Here is a 17,004-nt window from a genome sequence, read left to right on the forward strand (position 1 = left end):
GGAGAAAAGACAGTTTCAAATTAGTTTGGAGCTACTCAACAACAGCCAGTATTGTATGTCCTAATCCTGGAGGTTTTTCAGCAAAAAAAAAAGAACCCTTTTTAGATGTTCACACTAAAACTAGTAGAGCTACATATGCTAATCACAGGCCAGGATCTGTACTAAGTGCTTTATCTAAAAATCTATAAAGTTCTCTAAAATCTTCTGAGATGATTTATTTTTGTCCCTATATTATTTAAGGGAAACAAAGACTGTGCAGGATGTTAGCCACCACCACTTGCTAGTCAAGCCACTATCATTTCTGGCTTCAATTATTATAAAGCCTTCTATCTTGTCTTCCTGTTTTCATCCTAGCAGGAAGAGTGATTGTGACGGTTAATGTTATATGTCAACTTGACTGAGCCATAGGGATCACAGATGTTTGGTTAAATATGATTTCTGCATGTTTCTAAGTGAAATTAACACTTGAGTCAATAGACTTGAGCAAAGCAGATAACCTCTCAAAGGTGGGTAAGTATCATCCAATCTATTGAGGGTCTGAATAGAATGAGAGATGTAAAAAAAGGAGAGTTCACTCTGAATACTTGAGAAACTGGGCATAGGTCTTTTCCTGTCCTCACATTGGACCTTTTTACCATTGGTTGTCCTGGTTCTGAGGTCTTCCAACTTGAATTGGAACTTATATCACCAGTTCTTCTTGGTCCCCAGCTTACAGCCTATAGCTCATGGGACTTACCCAGCATAATTACATGAGGCAATTCCTTACAATAAATCTATGCCTATATATATATTTTTTTCTCCTATTGGCTCCTTTTCTCTGGAGAGCTCTTATAATAATTCATTTAAAACACTGTCAGATCATGTCATTCTGTGGGCCAAAACCCTCCAAAAGCTCTGTCCTCAAATCAAACTGAGGGCAAAATCCTTACTGCAGCCTTCAAAGCCCTACATGGTCTACGTAAAAACATCATCACCTCTTATTTCATCTCCTACTGCACCCCCTACACACCCATACAGGTGTGCATGAGCACACACATGTGTATGCAATGTGTGCTCTTCTGACCACACTGGCCTCCTTTCTGTATTAGAACACACCAGGCACACTCCCAGCCTGAGACCTCCATACACTTCCCTCTGCCTAATCGTCTTCTCTCAGATATTTATATGACTTGGTCCTCATTTCCTTCCTGCTCAAGTAATACCTTTTCACTGAGACTTCTTTGACCATTTAACATAATGTAGAAACCCCATTTGTCATAGTACTCACTACTTCCCCCATCCTGCTTTGTGTTTTGAGGCACCTATCATCATCTGACTTCTGTATTTATTTGATAACATCTGTAGCATGCACTAAATTAAGCTATTTGAACATCAGACACAGGAAATATCTGTTGAATAAATGAAACTCAGACAGCCAGACTTGAAACACATTCTCTTAAGTGACGAACCACACTGGCGAGCAGGAAAAGGATGTCTTTCACTGATGGAGGGCAGACTACAAGATCTAACCTCCCTTCCAATTCTAGGACTGTGATGCTATGTCAAAGTCATTAAGGTCCTAATAGTATGGTTTTATGTTGCTGCTGTTTCCTCTATTGCCACATTTTACTGCTTTCCTTGAATAAGTAAGTGGTGATCACTGGGAATGGATGAGATCATGGGTCCAGGAAGCCAGCACCTCCTTGAGTCATCTCCACCCCATGTCTTATGCTGTTACTATTCCTCAGCTGCCACCTGACCTGGTAGCAGCTCTGTTGTCAGTGGAAAAATGTAGTGTATCAAAATTGGCATTTAAACCAGTGACTTAACTGATATATAAAAAAGTCATCACATTGTTATCATTAAAAATATAAACAGTGAGTACAGTGAGGTCATTGTACTAAGACAAATTCACTGACTTACTGTTGGCCACTCAAAGCAAAGTTAAGAAAAAGCATAAAACTAACTTTGCAAGGTGGTATATTTTAGACAAAAGCTTACAGAATAATAGTTTTGAACAGGCAGAAGTTACTTCTGCCCATCTCATAGGAATCAAAAATGTGGAAATCTGCAGAGTTGGAGAATTTCAGGAAAGACTGACAGGTCACATATCCAGATAAGGGGGCAAAAACAGCTTTGAGACACATTACCTCATTATTTCTTGCAGTCTAAAGAGTTCTCAATAAAAGGTGTTTAAAATAATACCAGACTAAGGTATCAATATAATAAATATTTCTATCATTATATTCTTCTTGGGGGCAAGTAGTTCTAAAAACAAATCATACTCTGAGAAACTTTTCCATCTGAATCTCTCATAGCCATCAGAAATGTGCTCCTTGACTTACTTTTAAAGTTATATTATTTTGTTTCTTCTGACCTACTTTAGGATCTTCAGCTTAAAAATCCAGCAGCAAGCCATACTTTGGATAAATCCAATAGAGAAAATTTTCTGTCTCCCTCTCTCCTTCTTCCCCTCCCCTTTCTTCTCTTTTTTCTTCTTCTCCTTTCTTTCCCTCTCTGCCTCTCCCCTAATTGCTAGTCTGTGGGTGTCTCAGAATAGTTGTAAGGTTGAAATAACCTATATCTATAACCAATATAAATACCTTTTCATAAAAAGGCTAATAAGGAAGACAGTCAAATCTTTATAGGCTTCCCTCGCTCTAAAACATTTGTTGAAAGACAGAACAGCTCAGAACACAATGGAACTTAGGAAGGAGAGGAATAATAACGTCAGCTTACAATGGGTTTGGCACTAAGATAGATGCTTTCCTGGAATTCTTGTTTGATGTCTCCTACAATACCCCAAGACGGGTATTTTCAACTCCTCCCTCCACCATCTTACAGGTAAGGAAACACAGGGTTAGAGAAGTCAAAGACCTTTCCCCAAATCATATCCACTAAATGGCAAAGCCTGAACATGAGTATGGGTCTTCCTGGTTCTGTATCTGTGCCCTTCACCACTATGCTATATTGTAACAGAGGAATGGCAATGGAGTAGAAAAAATGGCCTTTCTTTTCCTAGTACAGGTATCAGTTTTAACTCAGTAAAGAACCATTTTAGGTTCTTTCAGAATTTTCCAATATATGTGTGCGCACACACACACGTGCACACACAGTACAGATCTTCCCAAACTGTAAATGTCTCCCTGGGCATCTGTGAGCTTCTCTTAAAGTTCACCCAACAAGCCCCAAGGGAAAGAGGGCTTGGTCTAAGAAGTTTGATATTTCCTCTCACTTTTTAAACATTGGAAAAACCATTTGGGCCAGAGAAATGAGTAGTAAAAGAAGTTCTAACTACCTAGAGCCAATAAAATGTAATGGAAAAAAAGGCAAGAATATGGCTGGACTTTATTTTCTTTTCACTCAGCAGATCCTGTCTTTAATCTGAAAGGTAAATAGGCCATGCCCAACAAACCAACTTTTCAGGTGAAATTATCTAGGTTATAAAAACAAGTAACAACTGTGTTTTCATTATTACTTAATTTATGGCTAGTAGAAATAGTAGCCAAAACAAACCTGAGACAAATATTGCCCACAAGAGAGTAATACCACAAATTTTCACTACTTTGATAACTGACTTTTGTGAACTTTTTCTTTCATTTGAATAAAAATCATGTGGTATTATCTGAAAGAGTGAGCTGCAAGAGGCAAAAGAAGAAATTTAAACTTTTCAGTTTAGATTATTTACATTAACATGAAAAGAGAGACATATTCTCTTTGTATATCATTAGTAGACTAGCATCCTAAAATATTTAGCCTCAGAATATAAGAAGTAATTATGTAACATGTCTCTCTGTAATCCCAAATATCAACTTCTTAATACATCTAAAGATCTCTGACTTCAATCATGCTAGTAAGAGTTATCCCCACTTTGTACGTTCAACTTTCTTCTGTATACAAAAGCTGAGCAGAGAGTTCTAACAAAAAACATTTTCACAAATAGAACATCCTTTACCAAGAAACTAGATAGATTGATGGGTTGTTTGAATCAATGTCCATCATATATCTTTCTCTGGACATCATTTAAATCAAGAATTACGTAGATGACATCAGTTAAAGCATAATTCTTCAGAGCACCAGTCACAGGCAAGTTGATAGATATTCTACTTTAAAAGGTTGCAAACATAAATGGAAATGCTTCATCAGATGTTAAACAGGATCCCACCCTCCCCCCTTTTAACAGCAAGATTTCACAGAGCTTCTAAAACGCAAATGTGCATTATATCCCTCCAAGAGAATGGCGAAGTGCAATTTCCATGCTAATTCAACTATGAAACATTTTATTCAAGGATCATCTCTGCTTCACACAGCTGGTTGTCCATGGGACACACTTAGGAAAGGGGTATCTATTTGAAGGCCAGGTCTCCCTGCAGATAGGGAATGAACTGGTTAACATTCAATGGGTCACGTCAAATCTCATATCTCCCAAAGTATATTGCACCTCATATGTGGAACACTGTGAAGGGTCCTACCACTTTCATTTTACAAGCGAGAAATCACGAAATCACAGGCCCAAAGAAATTAATCATTTGACCAATCTTATAGCTGGGCTGGGGCAGAGCTAGAAGTGGAACACGGTGATCTTGGAAGCAAAAAGAACTTAAACTCCCAGCAAAATGGCTGGAAATACCTGTTAGGGAGGACAGGACAAAGATACAGTGTTTTAAAAAGCTTCATTAAACTCATAAAAATAGACCAGCATGGCATCGAGTCTAGCAGAAAGACCATTACATTTGGACATTCCTCTGTGGCAGGGGTGGGAGAAATCTTAGAAAAAACAATAAAACCATTTCAAAAATGTGTTCCACATAAGAAATGTTTTCCAGCCAATAATTGGGAGATATCATCAAATCCTACTTCAAAGTGGAAATTAGGAGCACTGCATATCCAAAGACGTTACATATTTCTTTTCAGCCTTGAAAACATAGAATATATGTGATATTTTTAATTTGAACACATTTTTACATTAGAAAAAGGAGGAGGAGAAAGAGAAGGAGGAGGAGAGAAGAAGAAGTGAAGAAGAAATAAATCTATAACAAAAAAACTGTTACAGTAGTATGTCAGAGGAGTCTGATTCTAATTGCAAATTTACAGACATTAATGTAATCATGTAAACTCAGCTTACTATTTTGGCAGATCATAGGTAATGGGGTCATAGGAGGTCAGGGAAGGTTAACGTTTATAGGCACAAAAAGTTCCAAAATTGGAGAAGTACCAAAAATATCAAGCCATTGGATTTTTTGCTTTTGAGCACTCCCTCACAATGAGGAAGTATGAATCTAAGTGACAAAATAATCCAATTGTACTAACTCCTACCCCAAATTGCTGAAGGAGAAATGAGAAGCAGTTGTACTGTTTTAATTAGGAGCTAAAATCTACTGAAACAATAATATGTCAACATGAGCTCCTTGTGAATATGAAATATAACCTTTGCTTGGATATTCTTCCCACACTGATGTACAAACTTGAATTCTGCACTATGAAATCTCATAGCAAAAACTGAATTCCATATCCTGCTTTAAAACACCAGTAACCAGAAAAGTTTCCATCCTAGTTCTCACCAAATGCTGCTTCTGACTCATTTGTTTCAAGCATTAGCAAAGGTTGGAAGCATGTACAAGGAAGACAGAGAAATCATTTCTGAAGGACAGTATTCAGAAACAAAGCAACACCAAAGGAAACTGAAGTTGCTCTGTGATGACAAGGCCATTTCCTCTTTCCTATAAAGCAACATACTCCGGCAAGATGAGGAAGGAGAAATGTCCACCTGCTGCTCAGAGAGGCCTTCTCCTGACCCACACACTGAAAATTCAGCATCCCCTCCAGACCAGCCTTCCCTCCTGAACCCCTTAACCGGGCTCTACTTTTTTCCTAAGCCCTGTTACTCAATACTATATAATTTACCTATTTTCTTTTTTTTTTTGCTTATTGCAAAAGAAAAGCTTATAGTCTTTGATAGACTATAAGCTCCTAACAGCAACAATCTTTTCTGGGTTTTGTTTCCTTAATCATTCCTGGTGACTAATACAAAGTTGCCACTCACCAGGTATGTGCTGAATGAACAAACAACACCACTCTTTGCTGTCTTTGAATCCTACAGGAACTCACTCTGTCTCCTATCTTTATTAAAACAAAACAAAAACAGCCTTTGGGGAAGTTATAATAAAGGTCATGGGCACTAATATCAAGCACCACACTAAAAGAAGCAGGCACACCCCTGAAAATCTATGGGGTTTTCTTTATTATGTGGAAGAGGCAGCATTTAGCATATTTGTGGAAATAGAAGGAAAGGGGATATAACAAAGTAAAGTATTTGTAGATCATGCGCGGGGTAGAAGATGGGCAAGTAAATAAAAGAAAATTTATTAGATAAATTATTACCTGATTTCCCCATTATTCAAACTACCTATTGAGTTTGTTGGAGGTGACAATTAAAACATATTGAATGTTCTTTATTTTTCAATACCTGGGGATTGAACCTAGGGGCCTTTATATACCAGGCAAGCGCTCTAGTACTTGAGATATGCCCCCAATCTGAATGTTCTCTATTTTGCTCCTCAGCAAGAATCTTAAGAACAGAGTCTACTTACTCAATCAATAATTACATTTCACATATCTACTTTTTAAAAGACAGTAAACATTGGATTTACTATTCAAGATGCTACTTGGAATGTGATCCAAATGTGGGATTAGTTTCCAGAGTAGAATCACATTATAGCAAACATAGGTTTCTCAATAAGCCATAGAAATGTATCCTGTACTTTCGTAATTTTTTCCTGTGAACTTTCCCATAATGAAAGCATCAAGGAGAACTTACAGCTGTACAAAAGATGCACTGGCATTCTTGGAGTGTGGTCATCTTGTCCAGAGACTGTTCACATAGGCAGAGCTTGCAAGTGATGAGGGGGACCAGAGACAAGTCTCCAGGCGTAGAATTTTCAGCTGTCATGGTGAGATAGTGGAGCCCACCAACTGAGTCCATTGGCTGGCTTTCAGCCTTCTTCAATCTTCTCAACCCCTACAAAAAGACCCAAAGTGAAAAATATTATATCCATTAATACTACAGCTATTGTTTAGCAAACACATTTGGGAACCAGCTGAGCAAATCCTTACCCCCAGTAATTTCTAAAAGTACAGCTAATGTATTTCTGAGAACCATGGGCTGGACAGCCTGCTATCTTGGCAAGGTGTTGCTAGAGCCCTGAAATTTAAGCTGATCTCACCTCACTGTCCTAATTCATGTCACGTAAACTGTCGGAACTTAAAAATCACTCTAGGGGGAGGGGAAAGAAGAGTACAAAGTTTCAGTTGGATGGGATGATTGAGTTTTGGAGATCCACTGTAGAACTTGGTGACTACAGTTAATAATGCATTATATACTTGAAAATTGGTAAGAGTAGATTTTAAATTTTCTCCCCACAAAAAAATAAAATACATAAATTGCTGGTGTTAATCAGCTTGATTTATTCACTTCACATGTGTATATAGTGTATCAAGATATCACATTGTACATCATAAATGTATATCACATTTGTCAATTATACCTTAATAAGGCTGACAGGAAGAGGGAGGAATTGCTACTATGAACAAAAATGCCATTTAGGACTTGCATCACTGTGACCAACTCAACAGATTCAAAAAATACTTGAAAATATGGTGCCACTCAAAAAACAGAACTTAAAAAATTATGGTATGGGCTGGGAAGGTAGATCAGTCTTAGAGCAATTGCCTAGCATATGTAAGGCCATGGATTGGATACCCAGTGTCACATAAGACAAAAAAATTACCATATGACCCAGTGATTCTACTTTTCCAAATATTCCCCAAGACCTGAAATCAAGATCTTGAATAAATATTTGATACATCTATGTTCATAACAGCATTATTCACAATAGCCAAAATGTCAAAACAGCCCAAGTGCCCACCAACAGATGAATGAACAAAATGTAGCATTTACATGCAATGAAATACTATTCAGTCTTAAACAGAAACAAAATTCTGACATACGCTATAACATGAATGAACCATGAAGACATTATGCTAAGGAAATAAGCTAGACAAAAAACGGCAAATGCTATATTATCCCACTTATATGACGTATCTAGAGCTGTCAAAGTCACTGTACTAGGGATTACCAGAGGCTGGTAGGAGGGGGGAATAAAGACTTATTGTTTAATGAGTATAGAATTTCTGCTTGGGAGGATGAAAAGTCCTAGAAATATGGATAGTGGTGACAGTTGTACAACATTGTGAATGTATTTAGTGCCACTAAATTGTGCACCTGAAATGATTAGAATAGCAACTTTTATGCTATGTACATTTTACCCAAATAAAAGATTTTTAATTAGGGTGTGTGCCTTCACATATATTGTTTCATTCAATCTTTTGCAACCATGATTATTTTATTTTATAGACTAATTGAGGTACTGATAATTGAAGTCATTTGCCAATGTTCCCAGAGCATAACACAAATCTCTATCTTTTGGCCAAGTCAATACGCCACACATTACACCAAAGCTGCCTCTAAATGCATATTACAAGGAAAAAGGAAGAAGGGAAAGAGAGGAGAGAGAGAGAGAGAGAGACGCAACCCATGACTACAGCTATTCTTAAAGCTCCCTAAACTTGTACAGCAATAAAATTTGTCTCCATACATGGCATACCTAAAGGAAAAGATAGCTTTATACTGACAAATTAAAATCACAACCAAAGTCCTTCCATTAAGTTGTTTTTCATTCACAATCTTTATCTTTAAAAGAGGTAAGACAATAGTGAAGATACTCTTCCTACATATTCACATTTTATATCACATCAGGAAATTTCATGTTCTGATTAAATAAAAATAAAGTTGTAAGTTTTTGCTACTTTAAAAGAATGTGGCCAGTTCTAATAATTTTTGCATGGAAATAATTATAAATATCTCTCCCCTACCAGAACCAGTCCCAATTTCTGGCAAAAGAAGTTACATGCATGATAGTTGCTATATATCCCTACAATACAGTCATGTGTTGTTTTACAGCAGATATACACTGCTATACAGCAGATTTTGTTGTGCAAACATCATATGGTATAATAGACTGTACTTTCACAAATCTTGATGGTATAGGCTACACACCTAGCCTGTGGCATAGGTAGGTAGGTAGGTTAGATAAATAGATGATAGATAGATAGATAGATAAATAGATAGATAGATAGAGATACTGCTGGGCGCCAATGGCTCACACCTGTAATCCTAGCTATTCAGGAGGCAGAAGTCAGGAGAATTGCAGTTTGAAGCCAGCACAGGCATAGTTCATGAGACCCTATCTTGAAAACACCCATCACAAAAAAAAAAAAAAAAGGCAGCTGATGAAGTGACCCAAGGTTTAGGCGCTGAGTTCAAACCTCAATACTGAAAAAAAAAAAAAAGATCCTATTGTTCATAAGGCTATGATGAATAAAACAACATGAGATTAAACCAAGGAAAAGAGAAAGTAATGCAACCAAAGAGATGCAGTAAACACAGGATGTGTAAGGAAGCTACACATCAACATGCTTACAGTAAAATTTTTTATCAGTACACCCTAAAATAGCACATAAAAGAACAGTATAGTAACTACATAAGCCACTAACACAGACACTTATCATCGCTGTCAATCGTTATGTACAATAAATAATCATAGGTGCTGTATTTTATATGAGTGGCAGCGCTGTAGGTTTGTTCACACCAGCATCAGACAAACCCATGAGTAATGTATTGAGCAGCAACATTGTCATAGCTGTGACGTCACCTGGAAACAGGAATTCTTCACCTCCATTAAACGGTCCCTCATTGATCAAAACATCTGGATGAAATGTATGGCCCATGTAGGTACAAAGCAAAGTACTAAAACAAGGTGGGCAGGAGAACAAACTGGATTGTATGGAAAGAAAAAAATGATGTCAGCTTGCTGGCATCAACCATAAAAGATCAACAGTTACTAACTCTAGTAACCTGCTGTGTTTAAGATTTTCCTCCTACACCCTAAGTAGTCATAGAAGACTTGGCTCAAAATAAATTAAATAGGAAGCTAACCACTGATGAGCTTCCAATATGAAAGACATGGTATTTCTTAGCAATAAGGTTCAAGACAGTATTCTTATTTTATTAACTATTGAGGACTGATCATCCAAAAGTTAATTAAAGCCAACATTGTGTTCAGTGTGCATATAAGGTTCAGGATTTTGAGATTTAAGACTTCTCTTTAGCATCAATGTAGTGGTAGAAACGAATAGTGTTACCATTTCCCTCTTCCAAGGTTAGTTATAGACAATGCTCACGGGTGTGTCTCCACCAGACTCCTCAGGTCATAACTCAAAGTCCCATCATCTCCCCCAACTACTGTCTTATGTATTTTCTCAACACTGCTTATACAAATCATTCTGAATTATCTTTCCCTCCAAGAAGAGAAGTCCTAAATGAAACAGCAACAAAAAATGAGACCAATAAATGCTTCCTGAGCAGGCAAAATGGGAAAGGACACAGTCTAGAAACCTTTACACTCTACATGTCAATTACACTTAGGAGCCAATTGGAAGGGCATCCAGCTAGCTCAGATGGTACAGCATGAGACTCTTAAGAGCCAGTTGGAGCCAGCCAGGGTAGCACATGCCTGTGATCCCAGCACTCAGGAGGTGGAGACAATGGCAGGAGGATCATAAGTTCAAGGCCAGCATGGGCTACAACAAATGAGTTCCAGGCCAGCCTTTGTTACACAGTAAAACCCTGACTCAAAAAAAGTAACACCACAAAAGGAAGATGGAAGAACTTATTGTGAAGAGCCAATACGGTTCTTCCAATCTGACTATTCAAGACAGTCAAGCGTTTCTTGTGGTCTTACCTTGTATTGTTTTTTTAGGAGACATTAAACAGACCAAATTTTTAATGGACTCCTGAAAACACAAAGACATAATTGGGCATCTCTTAGAAAGTATCTCTTAGAAGTAGTCTTGTTTTGAAGGCAGAGCTAACAATTGAGTTAATCAGAACCAACAGGAATGCAATCATGCCTCTTGTCAGATGCTTAAGTTTTTACTCCTTAGTTTGTGAGTTATAAGACTTTTGGCTATGAAATCAAAGCTATAAAAATGCAAAAAAAAGAATTCTAAGCATTCCAATAGGTTGCACTTATGACCCAGTGAGAGGAAAAGTCATGCATTTCGTTCATTCCTTTGAGATGTGAACAATCCAAAATGATTCTTCAAAAGAAGTGATTTATTTTCCTGTGTACAATAATACCAATACCATAAAGTAATGGCATTTAAACGTTTTTAAGCAATGGAATTTTATAAAAACAAAAACCTTTACCACTGTATAAGAGATATTTCAGTAGACTAGGACTGGTTCAAGGTAGAAACTGTGGACCAGTCCCCTTCAATCACTCAAAGCCTCCCAGGCAACCATCACAGAAATCTAAAGCCACACCATGCATAGATTAAAAACGAGCCCTTTGGGTTCTCATTTTCAATGATGAATGTTTAAGAAAATGAATGACACATAATAGGCACTACATTTTTTTAAAAAGCCAGGTGCAGTGGCACACACCTAAAATCCCAGCTACTTCAGAAGGTAAGAAAGGAGGAGGATCATGGTTTGAGGCCAGAGCAAAAATTTTGTAAGATCCCAGCTCAATCCATAAGCCAAGAATGGTGGTGTGTACCTGTAATCCCAGCTACACAGGAGGCATAGATAGGAGGATCATGGTCTAGACCCACCAGGGCAAAAATGGGAGAGCCTATAAAAAGACTAAAGCAAAAGAGCTGGGGAGTGGCTTAAGTGGTAGAGAACTTACCTACCAAGCATGAGACTTGAGTTCAAATCCCACCCAAAAAACCAGATTATCAAACAAGAAATTCTTTCACCACTGATTCATTTAAAATTGAATTTTTCAAGCAATAAACAGGAAAGTCCTCTAATGAATTTCCCCACACTTGTGAGGCTGGAAGTGGTTTCAGAGTTTCCTGGTGTTCCTTATGCCCAAAGATTCACCAGTCTCTACCATGAGACCACCAATAATAGAACTTTACTCTCTCACCTGAACTACCTAGCAAAGGGCTTAAAGCCCAGAGGGAGGCCCCAAGGGAGGATACACTCCCAGCTCCCCCGGTTCCCTCTCATGGGCCACACCTTCATCGGTACACATGTATACTGTCTATCCATACCATTCCCCTTCAGGTTTCAAGAAAAGTCTTCCTTCCAGAGAGATGCGCTCTCACTCTTTCTGGCTTGCTGGCTTGCTCAGCTTGTTCTTCCTCATACCTCATGTTTTTTATCTAAAATAAGAAAACCACATGAATTGTCCACTCTACCACTCGGTTTTGCAAAGTAGCAATTATAATTACTTCTACAGTTATTACAGTTGTAACTGTGCCTCTCATTGGGTATCCAGAATCCCTTGGAAAAAGAATTTTGGCAAAGAATGCAGGGGCATGTTGGAAAGAAGAGAGATCTGGCAGCTGCCTTCAGATTTCAACTTTTTAAGGTTGGTAGCAAGTTTCACTTATTTACATATATTTAGCCACAGCCAGACAGATTGGCCAGGCCAGGCAAGGAAGAAAAGTCACTGTAAACCATGTGATTTTTTGCACCAAATTACCAAGAAAGAACCAGCAGTTAAACTTGCTCCAAGAGTGTCTCTTACACTATAAAGTGTTCATTATAAGAGAAGCAAGTACTTATCTGATAGGAAAACACAGGAAAGTCCCTTTTCCCTCATATGTTTTCATTAGAATTGCCAAAGAAAGGAATATTTCAGAAGCTGCACTGGACACGCAGGAGGTATAAGGAATTTTCATGTTATCCTGGTGACCTGGAAAAGCAATCTGCTCCAAAAATGCAAAGTGTGTGAAAACCATCATCAGAATATTTTTAACTAATGTAGCTTATGCCTGTTTGACTATCCAAAATCAAAATAGTTCTCCCCTTATACAAAAAATATAATGTAATTGGAAAAGATAAGGTTTTATTAGGATATTTATCTATTTAGAGATTTGTTACATATTCTGCAAAACCTTTAAAATTTATATAAACTGATAAAGCACAACTAAAGAGACTAAGAGAGTCAGGTACTAGTGACTCACACCTGTAATCCTAGCTACTTGGGAGGTCAAGATCTGTAGGATCATGGTTCAAGAACCACCCGACAAAAAGTCCACTAGACCCCATCTCAATGGAAAAAAGCTGGGGTGGTGGCATGCACCTGTCATTCCAGCAACAGGGGGAAGCTTAAAATAGAAGGATCATGGACCAGGCTGGCCAGGACAAAAAATGAGACCCTATCTCCAAAGTAACCAGAGCAAAAGGGCTCGAGGTGTGGCTCAAGCAGTAGAGTGCCTGTCTAGCAAGCACAAAGCCCTGAGTTCCAATCCCAGTGAAAGAAAGAGACAGAGAGAAAGGGATGGAGGGATGAGGGGAGGGAGGAAGAAAGAAAATCTAGAAGAAATAGAAAGCTAGCAAAATGAATCAGTTGGACATTACTGATATAACAGAATGTAAGTAAAAATCTAGTTAATCTATGCTGAGCTCTCAAATCTTGGCTGTGCTATGAAAGTCTAAGAATTATTCAAGAACAAGGAACTATACAGGAGGCACATAAATACTCTCAAAATGTTTCTATGTCCTTGAAAGACACTGAGACATCCTATGAAGCAGCTGTAATAACAGGTGTGGTTGTATCACTACAGCAGAGAACTAGCAGAGAGCAGGGCTTCAGGAAGGGTATGTGGTAGGGAGATGAAGTTGAACAGTTTCCTTGTGTAATGGAGAGCTATTCTCAGGAAGTCCTTGCTCTACAGTAGAGCAGAGAGAAGAAAAAATCTAAAAATCTCATCTCTGCTTTGTTAATACCAATACCAGCTAAGAATAACATGCCAGGCAACCAGCTTCCACTTGACACAATCTGAAAATAGTATGGCAGTCCCTTGGTATCCATGAGTCCCTTGCTGTCCCTCAGATAGCAAGATGCATGGATGCTCGGGTCCCTTATATAAAATGGTACAGTACTGCACATAACCTATGTGCAGCTTCCCACAAACCTTAAATCATCTCTAGATTACTTATAAAAAAAACAGAAATGTTATATAAATAGCTGTTATGCTTTATTGTTTACAGAATAACAAGAAAAAAGTCTGCACATATTCAGTACAGATGCAATTTTTTTCTAAATATTTTTTGGTTGAATCCAGATGAAGGCCCACTGTTATGCTGATGTTCACACTTATGCCCAGTAGAGAGGTTTATTTAGCTACTGGTTTCTTAATGAAAGGTATTGGTGGCTCAAATAGTACTGGCTGAGGCTAGTGAAGTACTGACCATCATCAGCCATTAGTCATTTGCTGAAGGTCCACCTTAATGCAGTCTAGAACAGAAGGTAGACTAGTTGGTTGGGCACAGACACAAACAATAGCAAGGGCAGTGAGCATGCTGCTAAGTGAGGCAAGGACTTACCTCAGCCCTCCATACCAGCCAGCATTGTGGGTCTACTCCCTGCTTGTACCTCTCTCTGATCAGTGTTCTGGTCATTCAGAGACAAGATGAGCCAATGCATATCAGTAACATCAGAAAAACAGTTCTACTGTGCCCTAGGAGGGCAAGAACAACTGGAATGTGGACACCCTCACTAGTACTGAGAGAAATGTAATTACTCAAGTATATTTTCTATCTATGGAATTATTTTTCAATGAATAATACTCAAGGCTGGTGAGTAGAGATGTGGTATCACACATAATATAGTGTGTGTGTGTGTGTTACTGGGAATCAAACCAAGGGCCTTGCACCTGCTAGGCAAGTGCTCTACTGAGCTACATCCACAGCCCCTTTGTCATTATTTTAATAATAACACAGATTAGAAAATATTTTCTGGTAAAAGCTAACTCAAGAAATACTTAGTTCTTAGAGTGGTGAGAGTAAATATTCACCTACTCAGGCTCGGTGAGTTGGCAGTATTGTAAAACACAGCTGTCACTGGGCCTTCCATGGTACAGTAGGTTAGTCCTGGGACCCCCATTAGCCTTTTTTGTGGATGAAAAGGACAGACATTCCATTAGGAAGAACTGTTTTCTAGAGGATCTTTTTGCTGTTTAAAATTAGGTTATGAATGAAGTACATGAAACTGCTTTAATGAGATCTAATTTTTTATAGTTTTTCCCTCCAAAATATACATTAGAGGAGATAAGAGAACAATGGCCAACAAAATGCATGATATTGCAAAAGATGAACTCTAAACCCTACAGAGAACAGGGCATCTGGAACACCACGTTTTAACATTTGTAAAATGCTTCTTTTTTCTCAAGAGCACAGTTCTTTTTTTCTTGTCCTCATTCCATGTTCTCATTACACTACAGGATATGGCCCAAGAGGTGGAACTCCATTCTAGCTTTTCTAACAATATTAAACTTCTCAAGGCAAGCAGGAACGAGTGTGAGACTGACAGTTCAATATTTTGGGCATTGTAATTTTACATTCGTCATGGTAGCTCTCTCCTCAACACCACCACTGTGCCCTGCCCACTCTTTTTAATCAGTGGTTCCCTCGCCTCCCACAATTATTCAGACAGCCCTGCTGAATAATTTTCTTCCCCCTGCCTGGCATAACAACAAAGCTGAGAAGCGGGAAGGAACACCATTCACAGGCAGGTCAGACAATGATGTAATTAACAGATCTAGGAGAAGTAGTATTGCAGAAAGTCCCACAGATCAAGACACATATTGACTTCTTGGGTCAAGACATTACCAGGAAACTAGAGTTTGAATATCTAAATCAAAAATTTTTTCTTCAAATGAATTTTAAAAATATGCAAATATTATCCCCTTCTATAAAAGTTGAAAGCTTCACATAGATTTAATTAGGAACACATTTTAAACCAGTTTGGAAGAGGAATCTCCACCCTCCCACACTGAGCAAGGTTAGGATGTGTATTTTTATACAACTTTGCCAAATAAGATTCTTATAACAGGAATCCATAATGCAGGAAACAAAGTCAACCCACAAAGAACTAAATTCCACACATGTTAGGTAGTAAGGATGTAAAGGTGATGAAATCCAGCCCCTACTTATAAAGAGTAAACTAGTTGAGGAGGTTGTCAACAGATGATTTCATATAATCATATACAGGAGATTTGTGGATTAATAAGTCCATCAGAGAGGAATGAGTTATCTTATTCTGTTCTCACAAGAAAATCAAAGAACAAGTTGACTAAAGGATCAGACTCAAACTCATGACTTCAGAGGAATTAAAAACCAATGAGAAATGGCTTTCCAAATATGTTCTTCATCAATACTACAAGGCATGTCATGAGAAGTACCTCCAGCTATGAATAAAAGATGTGTATTTCACTTAAGCTGTGTTTTCAATTCAAGAAAGGATCTGATCATAGATGAGAAGTTTCTCATTCTGTGTTGCAGAAGCACTGGACACTTTCACTCTCTGTAATGTATAGCTTTCTGTTTTTTAGTAACTATTACAATATGATGCATTGGGTTTAAAAGTACTCATTGCCCAAGCAAATACCAAATGCCAAAGTTAATAAATATAAAACGTTAGTCCAAGACCTTCCATATACATAATTCCACTTAAAGGTAAAAAAATAAATTAAATTTAAAACAGAGCTGGAGAAGTAGCTCAGCATTGGTGCACCTGCCTAGCATGTTTGAAGGAAGCCCTGGGTTTGATCCTCAGTGCCCCAGAATAAAATAACATACGCTATTATACCTCTCTAAGTTACTTAAGGCTCACATTACATCAGAGAAACATTACCAAAAACAAACAAGAAACAAAAACCAAAACACATGTTTGTGATGAAAGTGTCAAAGTAAAACAACAGGAATCAAGACTTACTACCCATTCAAAGTCACTTCTAAGATTACGAGAATTCCTTTAGGACAGAGACCACATTTTATACATTGTTCTATGCATCTAGCATACTGCCTGTCAACAGCAGTCACCCAGCAGCAGAGAAGAAAAGTTTTCTGATTGTACATGGAGAAGAGAAAATATTATAGGTCTGGTT

At 38.0% G+C, this 17,004-nt stretch overlaps 1 protein-coding gene across 5 annotated transcripts in view; it reads right to left on the bottom strand.

The window, feature by feature from the left end:
• Rnf144b (ring finger protein 144B) overlaps window positions 1-17,004 on the bottom strand; it is a 166,976-nt gene that overhangs the window by 56,286 nt on the left and 93,686 nt on the right. For 4 of the 5 annotated variants that reach the window (XM_074082815.1, XM_074082811.1, XM_074082814.1 and 1 more), the window contains one exon: window positions 6,797-6,997. In XM_074082815.1, the coding sequence (XP_073938916.1) occupies window positions 6,797-6,961 (165 nt within the window). In that variant the 5' untranslated portion in view covers window positions 6,962-6,997. Of the gene's footprint in view, window positions 1-6,796; window positions 6,998-12,159; window positions 12,271-17,004 lie in introns of those variants that run through there. The other variant, XM_074082812.1, reaches the window with a different exon arrangement.

The sequence above is a fragment of the Castor canadensis genome, chromosome 8 (genome assembly GCF_047511655.1).
Source record: "Castor canadensis chromosome 8, mCasCan1.hap1v2, whole genome shotgun sequence".
NCBI lineage: Eukaryota > Metazoa > Chordata > Mammalia > Rodentia > Castoridae > Castor > Castor canadensis.